General features: G+C 39.8%; 1 protein-coding gene across 2 annotated transcripts in view; it reads right to left on the bottom strand.

Annotated features, from left to right (window-relative positions):
- SYN1 (synapsin I) overlaps positions 1-20613 on the bottom strand; it is a 55095-nt gene that overhangs the window by 23226 nt on the left and 11256 nt on the right. For both annotated transcript variants that reach the window (XM_027532997.1, XM_027532998.1), the window contains exons 2-5: positions 15878-15935; positions 15679-15770; positions 13227-13383; positions 12965-13054 (exon numbers count right to left, since the gene is read on the bottom strand). In XM_027532997.1, coding sequence (XP_027388798.1) covers positions 12965-13054; positions 13227-13383; positions 15679-15770; positions 15878-15935 — 397 coding nt within the window. The remainder of the gene's footprint in view (positions 1-12964; positions 13055-13226; positions 13384-15678; positions 15771-15877; positions 15936-20613) is intronic.

Below are 20613 nucleotides of genomic sequence, written 5' to 3'. Positions count from 1 at the left end.
TGAATCACTATGCTATACACCTAAAACTAATAAAATACTGTAAATAACTTATATTTCAATTAAAAAATAAGTTAAAAAAAGAAAGGGAATAAATGAAGTCCCCCACCCTCTTAACATATCTCCCTTGCTTTTTCCTTCAATTGCTCCCTTACTACTGCACTCTCTCTTTCACACAATCCCAAAGTCACTTACCCTGTTGATTCTGACCATGAAGCACCCTCTCTTTCCTTATATCACAGGGACCATGAATCCTGGGCCCAGAGAAGGGACTGGATCTAGAAAGGCCTTGGGTTCGGACTCTGCCTGTCACATCATGAACCCTCTACAAACATTTGCTGAGCCGTAAATCACCTGGAGTGCAGGTAGCAAGGAAAGAGAAGTCCCTACTCCCACAGCAACCCACCCTCTAGGTCTGCATAACCAAGCTGATGTAAGTAGATCACCAGGCTAGGGAAGTTGGGGTGAAGAGAAGTCAAACTGTACCCCACATTTGACTGGGAAATATTTAGACACACTGAGCTGAGCATCCTAGAGGATTCCTGGTGGTCTGCAAACTGGATGGGAGTAGACAGGAAAGCGGGGCCAGAGTCCTGATGTGTCTACCATCTCAGCTTCCAAGTATGGGGTTGGGCAAGGCTGCTCCCACAAATCCAGGGCCACCTTTTACCCCTCCATGTTGTACAGTGTTGTTGAGGACAAAAGAGGAAATAGGGGAGGCAAGCTGGCTGGCAAAAAGTCTAATGCTTCTGCCATCACTTGCCACCATTACCCACCATTAACTGTCTTCCTCTGAAGGCCCGTTCTTTCTGTCCCTGACAAAAATAGCCTTTGTATAGCTACAAAACAGCCAGGAGGTACTATCAGGAATTAATGAGAAAATATAGCTATTAAGATAGCACTGAATTGGAACAGGTATAAAGAAAGTAACCAGTGGACTAGAACAGACTCCTGAACTTGCCCACACATACATAGGAATTTAGAATAGGATGGAGGTGGCATACCAGATCAATGGGGAAAAAGGGTTATCTATAAAGGAAAAGATGAAACTGGATCCCTACCTATCTCATACTGTATATGAAAATCAATTTTAAAGAACACATGTAATAAAGATGTTTGGAAGACTGCTAGGACTGCTATATTGAGAACAGCATTATGTAAGTGAATGGATGCAACAGCCATTCTGTAATGCATGTAGAGAAGTGTTAAAGAAATGTAATAAAGATGTTTGTAAGAATGCTAAAAAGAGAAAGGAAATCAATTTCAGATGGATGAAGAATTTAAATGTCAAAAACAAAGCTTGCTACTTGTATCATCTACTAAAGTTCCATTGTACATGGATCTAAATCTGGACTTTGAATTTTTCTTCCTTTAGTCTCAGTCTGTCTATCCATGTGTGTCATAGTGTTTAAATTAGAAAAGCTTCATAAAATGTTTGCTTGCAAAAGCATTAAACTCCTTGTAGACTGGAAAGGCTAGTCCCCCCTCAAAGCTCTTCTTTTTCAGGTTTTCCTGGCTATTCTTGCATGTTTGCTTTTTCATATGAACTTTACAATCAACTTATCCAGCTCCAGATAACAGCTTATTAGGTAGGTATATTTGGGGAGATCATATTACATTTATAATTTAAAAATAGAGATCTAAGAAGGGAAACTGATATCTTTATGATCTTAATTTATCCTATCCACAAATAAGGAATGCCTTTCCATTTGTGTAAATCTACCTTTGAGTCTTTCAGGAGTGTTTTAAATTTTTCTTCATAAAAGTTTGCACATGGGAGAAGGCAATGGCACCCCACTCCAGTACTGTTGCCCGGAAAATCCCGTGGATGGAGAAGCCTGGTAGGCTGCAGTCCATGGGGTCACTAAGAGTCAGACACGACTAAGCGACTTCACTTTCACTTTCCACTTTCATGCATTGGAGAAGGAAATGGCAACCCACTCCAGTGTTCTTGCCTGGAGAATCCCAGGGACGGAGAAGCCTGGTAGGCTGCAGTCTATGGGGTCGCACAGAGTTGGACACGACTGAAGCGACTTAGCAGCAGTAGCAGCAAGTTTGCACATATATTGTTAAACTTATTCTGAAGCATTTTATCTTTTTTGTTGTTACCTTAACTGGGGTTTTCTCTTCTGTCTGGTTAGTTGTATATATGGAAACTACTGATTTCTGTATGCTGATTTTATATTCTGCTGTTACTATTATTGTTTGAATTTGTTATTGAATCTCTGGGGAATTTCTAGGTATACTATCATGTAATCTATAAATAGAGATATTTTTACATCCCCTTTACCCATTTTTACATCTATAATTGTTTTGCCTAGTCTAACTGCATTGGTCTAATACCTCTAAATGCAAAAAGGCAAAATGGTTGTCTGAGGAGGCCTTACAAATAGCTGAGAAAAGAAGAAAAGCTAAAGGCAAAGGAGAAAAGGAAAAATGTAAGCATCTAAATGTAGAGTTCCAAAGAATAGGAGGACTTCTTAACTGATCAATGCAAAGAAATAGAGGAAAACAACAGAATGGGAAAGACGAGAGATCTCTTCAAGAAAATTAGAGATACCAAGAGAACATTTGCTGGGGAGATGGGCACAATAAAGGATAGAAATGGTATGGACTTAACTGAAGCAGAAGATATTAAGAAGAGGTGGCAAGAATACACAGAAGAACTATACAAAAAAGGTCTTCATGACCCAGATAACCATGATGATGTGATCACTCACCTAGAGCCAGACATCCTGGAATGTGAAGTCAAGTGGGCCGTAGAAAGCACTACTACAAACAAAGCGAGGGGAGATGATGGGATTCCAGCTGAGCTATTTCAAATCCTTAAAGATGATGCTGTTAAAGTGCTGCACTCAATATGCCAGCAAATTTGGAAAACTCAGCAGTGGCCACAGGACTGGAAAATGTCAGTTTTCATTCCAATCCCAAAGAAAGGCAATGCCAAAGAATGTTCAAACTACTGCACAATGGCTCATTTCACATGCTAGCAAAGTAATGCTCAAAATTCTCCAAGCTAGGCTTCAACAGTACATAAGGCAAGAAATTCCAGGTGTTCAAGCTGGGTTTAGAAAAGGCAGAAGAACCAGAGATCAAATTGTCAACATCTGTTGGATCATAAAAAAAGCAAAAGAGTTCCAGAGAAACATCTACTTCTGCTTCATTGACTACACTAAGGCCTTTGACTGTGTGGATCACAACCAACTGTGGAAAATTCTTAAAGAGATGGGGATATCAGACCACCTTACCTGCCTCCTGAGAAACCTCTATGCAAGTCAAGAAATAACAGTTAGAACCAAACATGGAACAATGGACCGGTTCCAAATTGGGAAAAGAGTATGTTAAGGCTGTATATTGTCACCCTGCTTATTTAAATTATATGCAGAGTACATCATGCGAAATGCCAGGCTGGATGAAACACAAGCTGAAATCAAGATTGCCAGGGGAAATATCAATAATCTCAGATATGCAGATGACACCATCTTTACGGCAGAAAGCAAAGAGGAACTAAAGAGCCTCTTGAAGGTGAAAGAGGAGAGTGAAAAAGCTGGCTTAAAACTCAATATTCAAAAAACAAAGATCATGGCATCTGGTCCCATCACTTCATGGCAAATAGATGGGGAAACAGTGGAAACAGTAACAGAATTTATTTTGGGGGCTTCAAAATCACTGCAGATGGTGACTGTAGCCATGAAATTAAAAGACGCTTGCTCCTTGGAAGAAAAGCTATGACCAACCTAGACAGCATATTAAGAAGCAGAGACATCAGTTTACTGATAAAGGTCCATATAGTCAAAGCTATGGTTTTTCCAGTAGTCATGTATGGATGTGAGAGTTGGACCGTAAAGAAGGCTGAGTGCCAAAGAATTGATGCTTTTGAACTGTAGTGTTGGAGAAGACTCTTGAGAGTCCCTTGGACTACAAAGAAAGCAAACCAGTCAATACTAAAGGAAATCAATCCCGAATATCCATTGGAAGGACTGATGCTGAAGCTGGAGCTCCAATACTTTGGCCACTTGATGCAAAGAGCCCACTTATTAGAAAAGACCCTATGCTGGGAAAGATTGAAGGCAGGAGGAGATGGGGACGACAGAGGACAAGACGGTTGGATGGTATCACTGACTCAATGGACATGAGTTTGAGTAAACTCCAGGAGCTGGTGATGGACAGGGAGGACTGGCTTTCTGGAGTCCAGTCCATGAGGTCACAAAGAGTTAGACAAGACTGAGCGACTGAAAAACAACAACAATACCTCTAAACACAGTACTGAAAAGGAGTAGAAAGAGTGGGCACCTTGCTTTGTTCCTCACCTTAATGGAAACGCTTTCAATGTTGTCCTATTAAGTTAACAGTAACTTTTGGATTGAGGTATACAAATTTGATCATGTTAAGAAGGCATGAGTTGATTTCTGTTTTTGAATGATTTTATCAGAATGGGTGCTAAACTCTGTTAAAGGCTTCAAAAATATCTATGGAAATGATCATATGACTTTCTCCTCAGATCAATTAATATGTTGCATTATATTGGGTTGGCCAAAAAGTTCATTCTGGGTTTTCCATAAGATGGTACAGAAAAACCCAAATGATCATTTTGGCCAACCCAGTATATTACCTATAACAAACCATTCTTGCATTCCAAGGGGGAAACTTACTACACAGTTATATTATATTATTTTCTTAATATAGTTTTGGATTTGTTTGCTAATATTTGCTTTAGGATTTTTGCATTGATATTTATGACTGAAAATTGCCTATGCATTTCTTTTTTCTGTTGTCCAAGTTATAACTGCTTTAGAAAAGTAATGTGGAAGTTGCTCTTCATTTTATGTTCTTTGGAATAATTTACGTGCCATTGGGATTAACTGGTCTCTAACAGTTTGGTAGAATTCCCCTTTGAAATCATTTGGGCCTGATGCTTTTTTAAGGTGGTAGTTTCTTAATAAATTTCTTCATTCAGTTCAGTTCTGTCACTCAGTAGTGTCTGACTCTTTGCAACCCCGTGAACCACAGCACGCCAGGCCTCCCTGTCCATCACTAACTCCCGGAGTCCACCCAAACCCATGTCCATCGAGTCGGTGATGCCATCCAATCATCTCATCCTCTGTTGCCCCTTCTCCTCCTCCCTTCAATCTTTCCCAGCATCAGGGTCTTTTCAAATGAGTCAGCTCTTAGCATCAGATGGCCAAAGTATTAGAGTTTCAGCTTCAACATGAGTCCTTCCAATGAGCACCCAGGACTGATCTCCTTTAGGATGGACTGGTTGGATCTCCTTGCAGTCCAAGGGACTCTCAAGAGTCTTCTCCAACACCACAGTTCAAAAGCATCAATTCTTCGGCGCTCAGCTTTCTTTATAGTCCAACTCTCACATCCATACATGACCACTGGAAAAACCATAGCCTTGACTAGATGGACTTTTGTTGGCAAAGTAATGTCTCTGCTTTTTAATATGATGTCTAGGTTGGTCATAACTTTCCTTTCAAGGAGTAAGCATCTTTTAATTTCATGGCAGCAATCACCATCTGCAGTGATTTTGGAGCCCAAAAAATAAAGTCTGCCACTGTTTCTCCATCTATTTGCCATGAAGTGATGGGACCAGATGCCATGATCTTAGTTTTCTGAATGTTGAGCTTTAAGCCAACTTTTTTATTCTCCTCTTTCACTTTCATCAAGAGGCTCTTTAGTTCTTCTTCACTTTCTGCCATAAGGATGGTATCATCTGCATATCTGAGGTTATTGATATTTCTCCTGGCAATCTTGATTCCAGCTTGTGCTTCCTCCAGCACAACGTTTCTCATGATGTACTCTGCATATAAGTTAAATAAGCAGGGTGACAATATACAGCCTTGATGTACTCCTTTTCCTATTTGGAATCAGTCTGTTGTTCCATGTCCAATTCGAACTGTTGCTTCCTGACCTGCATACAGGTTTCTCAAGAGGCAGGTCAGGTAGTCTGGTATTCCCATCTCTTTCAGAATTTTCCATAGTTTATTGTGATCCACACAGTCAAAGGCTTTAGCATAGTCAATAAAGCAGAAATAGATGTTTTTCTGGAACTCTCTTCTTTTTTCCATGATCCAGCGGATGTTGGCAATTTGATCTCTGGTTCCTCTGCCTTTTCTAAATCCAGCTTGAACATCTGGAAGTTCACAGTTCATGTATTGTTGAAGCCTGGCTTGGAGAATTTTGAGCATTACTTTACTGGCCTGTGAGATGAGTGCCATTGTGTGGTAGTTTGAGCATTCTTTGGCATTGCCTTTCTTTGGGATTGGAATGAAAACTGATCTTTTCCAGTCCTGTGGCCACTGCTGAGTTTTCCAAATTTGCTGGCATATTGAGTGCAGCACTTTCACAGCATCATCTTTCAGGATTTGGAATAGCTCAACTGTAATTTCATCACCTCCAGTGATGCTTCCTAAGGCCCACCTGACTTCACATTCCAGGATGTCTGGCTCTAGGTAAGTGATCACATCATCATGGTTATCTGGGTCATGAAGATCTTTTTTGTATAGTTCTTCTGTGTATTCTTGCCACCTCTTCTTAATATCTTCTGCTTCTGTTAGGTCCCTACCATTTCTATCCTTTCTTGTGCCCATCTCTGCATGATATGTTCCCTTAGTATCTCTAATTTTCTTGAAGAGACCTCTACTCTTTCCCATTCTGTTGTTTTCCTCTATTTCTTTGCATTGATTGCTGAGGAAGGCTTTCTTATCTCTCCTTGCTATTACTTCTATGGAAATTGGTGTGGTAAACTCAAATGGGGTAAATTTTGGTAAAGTGTTCCCCTAATGAAATTGGTAAACTGTGTTCCCCTAATGAAATTATCCATTTCCTGTAGGCTTAAATTTTTATCTGGGAATGCCTTTTTATATTTTGACTTTTGGAATCATGCTAACATATTACATTTAAATACATAAAATTAAGTCAGTATAGATAGTAAAAAAACTAAAATTTAATATAAAGGGAAACAAATTACATTTGAAATAAAATGAGTAACACAACTGTTTTGGATGACAAAATGAACTAAACCATGTAGCATTTGAATACAGTACTTTGTATAGTCTCATCTAAAGACATAAAAAGGGCAAACAAATCTCAAGTTATACCTTACTGTGGTTGTGTTTTACAGTGGTAAGGGTGTTGAAACTCTAAAAATATTTTCTGTGTATTGTAGGATTGAGCAAATGAGTAAATATGTTGATGATGTTGGAAGCTAGGGCTCTCAGTGTTAGAGAAGAGAAATATAAATATGGAATGGGGAAAGGCTAGAAGGAACCTTATATTGTGTTGGATTAGAATTGAAAGTATCTGTGGAATTCCCTGGTGGTCCAGTGGTTAGGACTTGGCAATTTCACTGCTGGGGGTCTGTGTTCGATACCTGGTTGGGGAACTAAGATCCCACAAGCTGTGTGGCATGGCAAAAAAAGTATCAGTATGAGCACACTGCATATAATTTCATACATGTGTATATATATAATTTCATATGTATATATGTCATAAACCACTCCAATAATCTTGCCTGGAAAATGCCATGGACAGAGGAACCTGGTGGACTACGTCCATGGGGTCACAAAGAGTTGGACATGATTGAGCAACTAAACAGCAACAAAAATATATTTCCTAGCTCTGCACAATGAGACAATTTAGAAGCAAGGACATTCCAGTAGCAATGATCTAGCTCCCAGATCCTGACTTTGAAATGCCATTATCCTAGGGCAGGGAAAGAATAAGATATACCTGGAGGAGAAGTCAGCAGAATGCCAGGGTAAGTGCCTATAACAGTCCTCTCCTCTGTAAAAGCAATGAGAGTACTGGCCAAAGTGGTCACAATGAACTTTGTCAGAATTCTGAAAATTGAGCATAGGCTTACAGTAATTCAAGAAGTATTTATTCAAGAAAAAGGCTGAATCTCACTAAGAACAGTTAAGTTTTGTGACATTTGAACTTTTTCTGTACTTATTCTCTTCTTTCCACCTTCCGAACAGATTTGAAAATCAACAGTCTTGCAATTCTGAAGAAAACTGGCAGGCTAGCAGCCAATGGAAGAAGCAGAACAGGGTTGGAGTCCTCCAAAGCCCCATTCCCAAAGAACTGTCTTTATTTGACCTGTCTTGGACTTCCCTAGAAAACTTCACACACAGGACTTATCTATTTGACCTGACTCAGAGTTCACCTGATGTGAGAAGTTTTTTGGGAGGATGCTTTTCAAAAATAATCAGCAGCAATTATTAACACAGCAGCTGCTTGAGGCAACAATTATAGTTAAGACAAACAACAAGCTGACCAAAAGACTTAACAGAAAAATCTGGGGACTAAGACATCCATAGGAGTCTTTGAAAAGTTCCGACATATTCCTAGGAATCTAAAAAGCCATAAATATGCATAAGGCTGTGTGCTTGAATAGGATCTCTGGCTGACCCCGAGGCTCTGCACAGGCAGGAAGTGAAGGCTAAGCAAAGTTGTAAAAACGTGAAGAAATGAGCACCTGTAACAGTATGAATGCATACTGTTATGTTTTTTTTTTTTTTGTCTCTGACACTTTTCCCCACCTATCTGATTTAAATACAACTGCATCAAGCAATAATTCATAAGTCTATATTCATGGGCATATGATGTATAAAGATGTAATTTGTATGACAACAATAGCACAAAGACAGACTGAGTGAATAAAGCTATAAAGAGGCAACTTTTTTTTTAATACTATTGAAATTAAACTGGCTTTAATTAAATGAGAGTGTATAAATTAAAATGTTAATTGTAATCCCCAGGGAAACTACAAAGAAAATATCTATATTTTAAATATGGAAAAGAAATATGAAGAGAATTATAATGGCACACTGGAAAATATCTATTTAACACGAAGTTATGCATTAACAGAGAAATACAGGAACAAAAAAAGGCACAAGAAATATAGAAAACAAATAGCAAAATTATAAACATAAATTTTACCTTATCAGTAATTACATTAAATGTAAATTAATTAAACACTCCAATTAAAGGGCTGCTGCTGCTAAGTCAATTCAGTCGTGTCCAACTCTGTGCGACCCCATAGACGACAGCCCACCAGGCTCCCCCATCCCTGGGATTCTCCAGGCAAGAACACTGGAGTGGGTTGCCATTTCCTTCTCCAATGCATGAAAGTGAAAAAATAAAGTGAAGTCGCTCAGTTGTGTCTGACTCCTAGTAACCCCATGGACTGCAGCCCACCAGGCCCTTCCATCCATGGGATTTTCCAGGCAAGAGTACTGGAGTGGGGTGCCATTGCCTTCTCTGAATTAAAGGGCAGAGATAAGCAAAACAGATGAAAAACATGACCCAATATATGCTATTTACAGGAGATACACTTTAGAAACAAGTTGAACTATACTTTCAAATAAGTTGAAAGTAAATGAATGGAAAAAGATTTACCATGCAAACAGTAACCAAAAGAGGACTAGCATTGCTATACTAACATCAGATAAAATAGACTTTAAAACAAAAACTGTTACTAGAGATAAAAAAGGACATTTTATATTGATAAAAGTGTCAATCTATCAAGAAGATTTAACAATTATAAACATATATGCACCTAACAAGAGAGTCATATTGAAACAAAAAAACCAGGCAGAACTGAAAGGGAGAAATGGACAATTCAGCAATAATTGCTGGAGATTTTAATACCTCACATTAAATAATGCATAAAATAACTAGACAGAGGATAAACAAGGAAAGAGAAGGCTGATGATGCTGATGCTAAGTCGCTTCAGTCGTGTCCGACTCTGTGCGACCCCATAGATGGCAGCCCACTAGGCTCCTCTGTCCCTGGGATTCTCCAGGCAAGAATACTGGAGTGGGTTGCCATTTCCTTCTCCAATGCATGAAAGTGAAAAATGAAAGGGAAGTCGCTCAGTTGTGTCCAACTCCTAGCGACCCCATGGACTGCAGCCTACCAGGCTCCTCCATCCATGGGATTTTCCAGGCAAGAGTACTGGAGTGGGGTGCCATTGCCTTCTCCTAAGAGAGAGAGAAGGCTAGAATAGCACTATAAACCAACCAAACCTAACAGAGGTCTATAGAACACTCCATCCTACAACAGCGGCATATGTATTCTTCTCAAGTGTACATAGAACATTCTCTAGGACAAAGTATATGTTAAGCCACAGAACAAATCTCAATAATGTAAAAGGACTGAACCATACAAAATATGTTCTCTGACTACAACTGAATGAAATTAGAAATAAATAACAGAAGGAAATTTGGGAAATTCATTAATAAGTGGAAAGTAAACAACATACTCTTAAACAATGGGTCAAAGAAGTCATCATGAAAATTAGAAGATACTTTGAGACAAAAGAAAATGAAGACAACATATAAAAATTGCTTATAGGGAAATTCATAGTTGTAAACTTCTATTTTTATTTTTTTTTCGGGAACTTCTATTTTTAAAAAGAAGAAAAATATTAAATCAATAGCCAATAATCTTCCTAAGAAATTAGACAAAAAGCAAAAACAAAAACAAACACCAGAGCAAGCAGAAGAAAAGAAGAAATAAAGATTAGGGTGGAAATAAATGAAGTTGAAAATAGAAAAAAAAATAGAGAAAATTGGTGAAACCAAAATTGATTCTCTGAAAAGATCAACAAAATGCACAAACCTTTAGACTAAGATTTCAGAAAAGAGAAAACTAGCTACTAAAATTAGGAATGAAAGAGACATAATTAATAACTTTATAGAAATAAAAAGGATTATAAGAGAGTACTATGAACAATTCTATGCTAATAAACTAGAAAACCTAGCTGAAATAGACAAGTTCCTAGAAAGACACAAACTTTGGATACTAACTCAAGAAGAAATGAAAAATCTGAATAGACCTACAATAAATGAAGAGATTGAATTAGTAAATAAGAAAACATCTTCACTGGTTAAGTATACCAAAAATTTTAAATAAAATTAACACCAATCTTTCATTAACTCTTCCTAAAAGAGTTAATGAAGATGAGGGAACACTGTCTATTTCATTGTATGAGGTTACTATTACCCCAATACCAAAACCAGACAAAGACATCATAAGAAAACTACAAATCAATGTCCCTTATGATTACTGACGGCATAATTTTCAACAAAATACTAACAAACTGAATCCCACAGCATATAAAAAGGATTATATGCCAGATCAAGTGGGATCTGACCCAGGAATGCAAGTGTGGCTTAATTCAGATAAAAATCAATTAATGTAATACACCGTATTCATAGAATAAAGGCCAAGAGCCGTATCATATCAATAAACACAGAAAAAACATTTGACAGAGTCCGACATCCTTCCATGATAAAAACACTTCAAATTCAGAAGGGACAACAAACAAGTGTTCATCAACACTAGGTAGCAGTTAGTATATTTGCTAGATGCACTGTTCTAACCACTTTATGTTTGTTAAATAATTTAATTCTCACATTAACTCTATGAGGCAGGAACTATTATTACCCACATTTTACAGATGGGAAAACTGAGGTGCAGAGCATTTAACTAATGTTTCTTATAGTCAGAAGTTAGCAAGTTGTGGAGCTAGGATTACAACACAAAAATTCTGACTTTAGGGTCTGTGTTCTTAACCATAGTTTCTCAATGAATATAAGATAATAATAATGATGAACAAATTTGGTTTCAAAGTAATGATTTGATTTTCATCTACAAGTAAGCTTAATTCATAACACTACTGATTTGTATCAGTGACCATAATTTGTAATACTTGTAAGAATTTTTACTACTTTAATCAATGTTTATTTAAGTTGATAAAGCTGGGTCAATATTGATATTTAATCATAATTTAATTCATAAAACTGGTGATGATAACTTATATAAGTAAACATAACTTGTAAAAATCATAAAAAACTTGTAAAATTAACTATAAAATTTGATGGCACTAGGCACAGTGACTCAATTTCTATTTGGAACTAAAATTTGATTAATAACTGCTCTACTCTTAACATATTATAATCATAACTTTAATATTAGTAACTATTTATGATATCAATAAGATTATTAACCATATTAATAGTGATTTCTATTAGTAACTGTAGGATAGCTCAAAATATATATATTCATAATTTATATTAGTAATATTAATTTATAAATATTGGCAATAATTTATAACAGTATGTTACAATGTTTGTACTAATAGCTTAATTTCTTTCAGTAATTATACCTTAATTCACAAAATAGGTTCTAATCACTTATATTGATAACCTTAATTTATAACACTGGTAATAAATTATAATCTTAGTTATAATATTTGATGACATTAGTAATGATAATATAATTTTTATTATCAAGTATGACATAATTCAAAACAGGGACTTATAATTTGTATTAGAGCATAATTTATATATTGACAATAATTTAAATAATAGTTATAATATTCAGTGATACTAGAAATGATTACTTCTATTTGGAACTATAATTTATAACACTGGTACTCATAATTTACATCAGTAGGAATAGTTTGAAGTAATGGATATAATTTATAATGTTAGTGATTATATTTGTGATAATAGTAGCCAACAGTCAAATTTTCTATTTGAATACAATTTAATTCATAACATTGCTACTGATAATCTTTACTGGCAACCCTAATTTGAAACACTGTTAACATTTCTATCAGGAGGAATATTTGATAATGTTAGTAACAATGCCTTGATTTGTATATGTAATGTAATCTGAATTGTTACATTAATTCTGTTTACATCGGAAATCAGTTTCTTAATACTGATGAGAATAGACACTATAGCAGGATCAATGATTTAAATCATACTTGTAACTACATACATAAATGTATGGTATTAATAAACTCTATCACAAAGCAACATCGCCCTCCATGTGCATGTGTCAGCTGTACTCTCTGATGGTATTCCACCAGCAACACATCCATTGGCAACATTATTGCAATAGGCATGATGCTTTTCCCTCCTGCCCACTCCCTTCCCCTAGACTCACCATCTCTTTGTGATTGGGGTAGAAGGTCTGATTGATTAGAGGGAATTCCTCTGTTCCCAGTTTCTTGTGCAGTCGAACCATCTGGGCAAACTATGAGAGCCAGGAGAGATGAGTCAGCAAGTCCCTTCACCTGGAGGGAGTCTGTAAGCTGGGACTTCAAGGTTCCAAGCTTCCTCTGATCCCCCAAATCACAGTGGGTTCAAGCTCCCGCATGCATGTATGAGCTATTCCCTCTGCCAGTAGCACCCATCCTGTCACTTACCACCCAGGGTTTGTCACAGAAGTTGTAGACAGAATGCAAAGAGTTAATGCTGGGGATCCCGGCATACTGCAGCCCAATAACCAAACTGCGGTAGTCTCCATTCCGTGCCATGCTGAAGGCATGCTGGCGGATCAGCACGAAGTCTGGCTTCAGAGACCTGGGGTGGCAATGGTAAGAGTGTTGAGGGCCCCCCCAAAAGCTCCCCACCACCTTTAGAATAAAGGTCAAGTTTTTTTTTTTTTTTTACTTTTTTTTTTACTTTTTATTTTTATTTTTTTTACAACCAGCATCTGTTTTTTATTTTATTTATTTATTTATTTATTTTTTATTTTTTTATTTTTTGGCCTCACTAGCTTTTTTTTTGGGGGGGGGGGGATCATGTTTGTTTTTTTTTTTCTTCTTTTTTTGCCAAATATCAAAATGAATCCACCACAGGTATACATGTGTTCCCCATCCTAAGGTCAAGTTTTGAAATCTCCACGGCTCCTAGAAATGGCATAGTGGTTTCTTACCTCAGCCACATACACAAGCTATTCCCTCTACCACACGCACCCTTCCTAACATCTCTTCATCTGGTGACCCCCTTTTAAGCCTTTCCTGCCTGCTCTTTTACCTCACCAAGGTAAGCTTGCAGCTTGCCTACTCAGCTCTCACAGTTTCCCCATCACAATCTCTCAGACTACCACTGTACACAAAGGATGCTGCCCAGAATAAATTCCAGCCTCAGGGCTCTACATGGGCTATTCCCTCAGCCTGAAATGTAGCCTCCCTAGATTTCTGCATGCACCACTCTTCTACCTCCTTCAGGTCTTTCCTCAAATCTCTCTCACTCTTTTGGTCTACATCAACCAAACTGCAGACTCTTCATAATCTAACAATCACTACAGCCCTTTGCTGATATACATATATATATATTTTTTAGCACTTTGACATTTTCTTCTTTGTTTATTATGTGTATCCCACAGTAGAATGTGAGCTTCATGAGAACAGAGGATTTTTTTGTGTGGTCTTTTTGGGGTCTGTTTTGTTCACTTCCAGGACCTCAGCATGAAGAATAGCTCCTGGCACACAACAGATACTCAGTAAATATTTGTTGAATGTGAAATGCTGAGAGTAGCACCCAGTATGCAGTAGACGCTCAAGAAATGCTTGTTGAATTAGTCACTGAAAAATTTGGCTTGTTGTCTTCTGATATCCTTGGCTCTTCTTCAGAAGAGAAGCTATCTCTTTTCATTCTGTTCCTAAGTTCTTTTAAAAAATTGGAATATAATTGACATATTATATGTCAATTATAATATAAGTGTAAGGTGTATTGTTGTTGTTTAGTTGCTAGGTTGTGTCCAACTCTTTTGCAACCCCATGGACTGTAGCCAGCCAGGCTCCTCTGTCCATGGGATTTCCCAGGCAAGAATACTGGAGTGGGTAGAAAATCCCTTCTCCAGAGGATCTTCTCGACCTAGGGGATGGAACCGGGGTCTCCTGCATTGCAGGCAGGTTCTTTACCACTGAGCCACCAGGGAAGGTGTATAACATGTTATTTGATACATTTACATTAATATATTATGATATGATTGCCATTGTAGCATTAGTTAGTACCCTTGCTGATGCTAAGTCACTTCAGTCGTGTCCGACTCTGTGCGACCCCATAGACGGCAGCCTACCAGGCTCCCCTGTCCCTGGGATTCTCCAGGAAAGAACACTGGAGTGGGTTGTCATTTCCTTCTCCAATGCATGAAAGTGAAAAGTGAAAGTGAAGTCAGTCAGTCATGTCCAACTCTTAGCGACCCCATGGACTGCAGCCTACCAGACTCCTCCATCCATGGGATTTTCCAGGCAAGAGTACTGGAGTGGCTTACCATGTCACAAAATTATCATTTCTTTTTTTCATGGTAGGAATAATTAAGGTCTAGTCTTTTATAATAGGAGCTTTACTGATTATGATATAGTATTATTGTCTATATCATGCATACTGTGAATTAGACCTCTAGGACTTATTTATCTACCAGTTGCAAACTTGGACTCTTAAACAGCTCTCCTATTCTTACACACCCTCCCCCAGCCTTTAGCAATCACCTTTCTAGAAAGGTGATTTCTATTAGTCTGGGTCTTTTAGAATCTACATATAAGTGATATCATACAGTATTTCTCTTTCTCTGTCTGATTTATCTCACTTAGCATAATGGCCTCAAGATCCATCCATGTTGTCACAAATGGTAGGATTTCCTTCTTTCTCATGGCTGAATAATATCCCTTTGTGTGTGTGTGTGTGTACCACTTCTTCTTTATCTGTTCATCCATTGATGGATACTTAGGTTGTCTCCATATCTTGGCTACTGTAATGTGCCTAAGTCTTGTTCACAGAAAGATAGGAGAGGAGGTGGGGAATCTCCCTCAGCTCTAAGGGAGCCCTTATGTCTCTCCCATAATACCAAAGTAACCTTTTTACACTCACCGCACAACCTTCACCCCATTCCGAAGAACTTCCATGTCCACAGAGAATCCACCATTGGCATGAGCCACAAGGTTGAGATCAGAGAATTCAGCCTGGGAAGGAAAAAAAAAAATCAGGGATTCACTCACAGCACACACAAAAGACAACTCAGTTTGCAGTATGGACAGTTGACCCCCCAGGTCCACCTGCCCCAACTAACCTGTTCTACTTTAATGTCAATTTCTCCATGGATCTTTTTCCCTTTGAAGTATTTCGCCCTGGAGAGGAAAAGCAGAGCACATCTGTCAATGCTCAAATCTCAGAAAGACAAAACCCAGACCGGTCCTTTGACCCCTTTGCTCCTTCAGTGCCACTACAGAAACTATAAAGTGATTTATGATGGTTGAAATATTTTGAAAAAACCTAACAGTTGTTTGTGAACAATGAAGTCTCTTATAATCCTTGTGGAGGTATGTAAATATCAAGGTACTAAATCGCTCAGTCGTGTCTGACTCTTTGCGACCCCATGGACTATATAGTCCATGGAATTCTCCAGGCCAGAATACTGGAATTGGTAGCCTTTTCCTTCTCCAGGGGATCTTCCGAACACAGGGATCAAATCCAGGTCTCCCACATCGCAGGCGAATTCTTTACCAGCTAAGCCACAAGGGAAGCCCTGTAAATGTCAAATTGAAAGTGAAGTCGCTCAGTCGTGTCCAACTCTTTGCGACCCCATGGACTGTAGCCTACCAGGCTCCTCCATCCATGGGATTTTCCAGGCAAGAGTACTGGAGTGGGTTGCCATTTCCTTCTCCAGAGGATCTTACCGACCCAGGGATTGAACCCAGGTCCCCGCATTGTAGGCAGACGCTTTACCATCTGAGCCACGAGGGTGACTTAAATGTCAAAGGACACTGCAAATTATGAATTCTTAAAACAGAGTGCAGGCATTTCCCAAAGTATGGTTTGCTTGTCACAGTGCTATTTGAAAAACTTCTCAAAACAAGGAGTACTTTGTACACTGTAACATACTTTGAAATAGCATGGAGGTTTGTAAAATGGCATAGATTCTTAGAGGACATATCTATCTGTGTGTGTGTGTGTGTGTGTGTGTGTGTGTGCACACTCAGTTGTGTCCAACTCTTTTGTGACCCAATGGACTACAGCCTGCCAGGCTCCTCTGTCCATGGGATTCTCCAGGCAAGAATACTGGAGTGGGTTGTCATTTCCTTCTCCAGAGGATCTTCCCAACCCAGGGACTGAACCTGAGTCTCTTGCATCTCTGCATTGGCAGGCAGGTTCTTGACCAGCTGAGCCACCATATATATATATGGAGTGTGTCCAAGTGCGTGTCAGTGCCAGTCTGTGTGGGCTGCAGCATCTCTTTGCTTGGGTCCTTTCCCAAGGAGGAACACATTTACCACGTGTTGTTGTGCACCGAGAGGGACACAGCAGCCATGAGTGGGCAGCTGCATCAGAAAAGGAAGAGCAGACTAAGGGCCGCAGGCTGGTGAGGGATCAATAGAGGCTGGAGTCAATCACGATAAGGTTGGAGAGAAATGCCGCTGAGGATAAGGGGAAACTACAGGAGTGAAGAGGGGTAGGAATGGCAGTAGGCATATCACGAATTGCTAAGTCACTGTCCCTGGGCCCATCCCCAGCTAGACTCCTCCACCAGGCCCAGGATTCCTATCCGACAGGCTTGTCCACAAACAGAAGCTCATCACCAATCAGGTTTTTCATAGACAGGGACTGAGGGGAGGAGCCACTCCTGGGATCGCCTACATGCACACCATCAGGGTCTCTGATATACATGCTGCACAACTGAGCTCTGGTGATTTCACTGACATACCCCAAAGACCGCAAGCTATTTTCTTCTCTCTTTCACTCTTCCCTCCTACCTCCCACCTCATCTCTGACACTGTCCCCTCACAGATGTTGGAAGAGAGTCTCTTAAACCTGTGCATTTTTTCATTTAGAAAATGATGATGAGTGTAGACTATATCACAACTTTCTTTTTCAAACTTTTTTGACCATATATGTAGTGGATACTATGGTGCTCTTCTCAGGTCTCCTCTTCAGGGCCAATGCACCTTGAGTATCAGCTGTTGACAGATTGCAGCTGTGTCCTTTGGGGAATTATCTTCTACCATAGGGAACTTTCCTGCCCAAGGTTATACCTATTTTGGACAGCCATGGATTACATCTGGTCTGTGAGTGAGTATGAAAGCCAGCCTCTTTGTCTCAACTATAGGCTGACTCTGAAGGACCACCCTAGGATCTCCCTAGAAGCTCTCCCGAGGATCAGCCGAGGCCTCAGAGGCAACTGCGCTGTGGACTCACTTCTCCAACTGCTCAACTTTGCCTTCCTTACAGCTGTTGATCCCAATGCATGTGTGCTAATTTGCTTTAGTTGTATCTGACTCTTTGCGAGCCCATGCACTATAGCCCACCAGGCTCCTCTGTCCATGGGATTTCCCAGGTAAGAATACTGGAGTGGGTTGCCATGCCCTCCTCCAGGGGATCTTCCTGATCCAGGGATCGAACCAGCATCTTACATTTCCTGCATTGGCAGGTGGGTTCTTTACCACTAGCACCACTTGTTGATCCCAAAGGCACTCCCAAATAAGCCTGTGCATGCAATTCTCTGCCTGAAAAATCTGTTTCAGAGATCCCAACCTAAAACAGTGGGTCAGAGAAGTCAAACAACAAAGAAAACTCTACTGCCTTTCTGGAGCTGGGCCATCCAGCAGCCCGCAGGCAAAAAGGAGCCATCATTTGTGCTGGTGGAGCATAGATGAGGGCTTCCCTGGTGGCTCAGTGGTAAAGAATCCATCTGCAATGCAGGAGCCTCAGGAGACGTGGGTTTGATCCCTGGGTTGGAAAGATACCCTGGAGGAGGGCATGGCAACCCACTCCAGTGTTCTTGCCTGGAGAATCCCATGGACAGAGGAGTCTGGTGGGCTACAGTCCATGGGGTTGCAAAGAGTTGGACATGACTGAAGCAACTTAGCATGCACGCATGCAGCATAGATAGCCTCTGACATGCTGTAGTAACACAAAGTGCCCTGTAGCATGTCTGGGCTGTGGTACAAGCAGGATGCCACTTGCACCATAAGATGTAGCAAACCCTATGACACTGGAGATGTCTTCAGGGAGAAGATGTGGCATGGAGTGGATTCTCGAGTGGGAGAATTATAGTGCAGGCCCATGGGGTTTTGAAGCAGCAGTAACTTAACTGATGGTGGACTGTAATGAGATACTAGTGGAAGGGAATGCACCAGCTGGTGAAATATTGCTGGTACTTGACAGGTGTGAGGGAAATGATAACCAGACTCGGGGGACTAAACACCATCGATTAGCTGAAGAAATATATGACATGCTCAGGGTGAATAATCACCAATTCAAAGCAAAATGTAGGGATTTCCCTGTGGTCCAGTGGCTAAGAGTCTGTGCTTCCAAGACAGGGGGCCCAGGTTGAAACCGTGCTCAGGGAACTAGATCCTACATACTTACTAAAGATCCCATGTGCTGCAACTAAAACCTGACACAGCCAAATAAATAAATAATTTTTTTAAAAAAAGCAAAATGTAAAAGACAAAAGACCTCCTTGGGTGTATTTAGTTCAGTCCAGTCACTCAGTCGTGTCCGACTCTTTGTGACCCCATGCACTGCAGCACATCAGGTTTCCCTGTCCATCACCAACTCCCAGAGTTTACTCAAACTCATGCTCATTGAGTCGGTGATGCCATCCAACCATCTCATCCTCTGTCGTTCCCTTCTCCCGCCTTCAATCTTTCCCAGCATCAGGGTCTTTTCCAATGAGTCAGCTCTTAACACCAGGTGGCCAAAGGATCGGAGTATCAGCTTCAACATCAGTCCTTCCAATGAATATTCAGGCCTGATTTCCCTTAGGATGGACTGGTTGGATCTCCTTGCAAGCCAAGGGACTCTCAAGAGTCTTCTCCAACACCACAGTTCAAAAGCATCTATTCTTTGGCACTCAGCTTTCTCTATAGTCCAACTCTCAAACCCATACATGATAACTGGAAAAACCATAGCCTTGACTAGATGGGCCTTTGTTGGTAAAGTAATGTCTCTGCTTTTTAATATGCTGTCTAGTTTGGTCATAACTTTTCTTCCAAGGAGTAAGCGTCTTTTAATTTCATGGCTGCAGTCACCATCTGCAGTGATTTTGGAGCCCAGAAAAATAAAGTCTGACACTGTTTCCCCATCTATTTGCCATGAAGTGATGGGACTGGATGCCATGATCTTAGTTTTCTGAATGTTGAGCTTTAAGCCAACTTTTTTATTCTCCTCTTTCACTTTCATCAAGAGGCTCTTTAGATCTTCTTCACTTTCTGCCATAAGGATGGTATCATCTGCATATCTGAGGTTATTGATATTTCTCCTGGAAATCTTGATTCCGGCTTGTGCTTCATCCAACTCAGCATTTCTCATGATGTACTCTGCATATAAGTTAAATAAGCAGGGTGACAATATACCGCCTTGATGTACTCCTTTTCCTATTTGGAACCAGTCTGTTGTTCCATGTCCAGTTCTAACCGTTGTTTCCTGACCTGCATACAGATTTCTCAAGAGGCAGATCGGGTGGTCTGGTATTCCCATCTCTTGAATAATTTTCCACAGTTTATTGTGATCCACACAGTCAAAGGCTTTAAAAGCAGAAAGATATTTTTCTGGAACTCTCTTGTTTTTTGATGATCCAGCGGATGTTGGCAATTTGATCTCTGGTTCTTCTGCCTTTTCTAAATCCAGCTTGAACATCTGGAAGTTCATGGTTCACGTATTGTTGAAGCCTGGCTTGGAGAATTTTGAGCATTACTTTACTAGCATGGGAGATGAGTGCAATTGTGCGGTAGTTTAAGCATTCTTTGGTATTACCTTTCTTTGGGAGTGGAATCTAAACTGACCTCTTCCAGGTCATGGTGGAGA

The sequence above is a fragment of the Bos indicus x Bos taurus genome, chromosome X (assembly GCF_003369695.1).
Source record: "Bos indicus x Bos taurus breed Angus x Brahman F1 hybrid chromosome X, Bos_hybrid_MaternalHap_v2.0, whole genome shotgun sequence".
Classification (NCBI taxonomy): Eukaryota; Metazoa; Chordata; class Mammalia; order Artiodactyla; family Bovidae; genus Bos; species Bos indicus x Bos taurus.
Note: the sequence above shows the minus strand (reverse complement) of the source record. Positions and strands in the feature narration are given on the sequence as shown.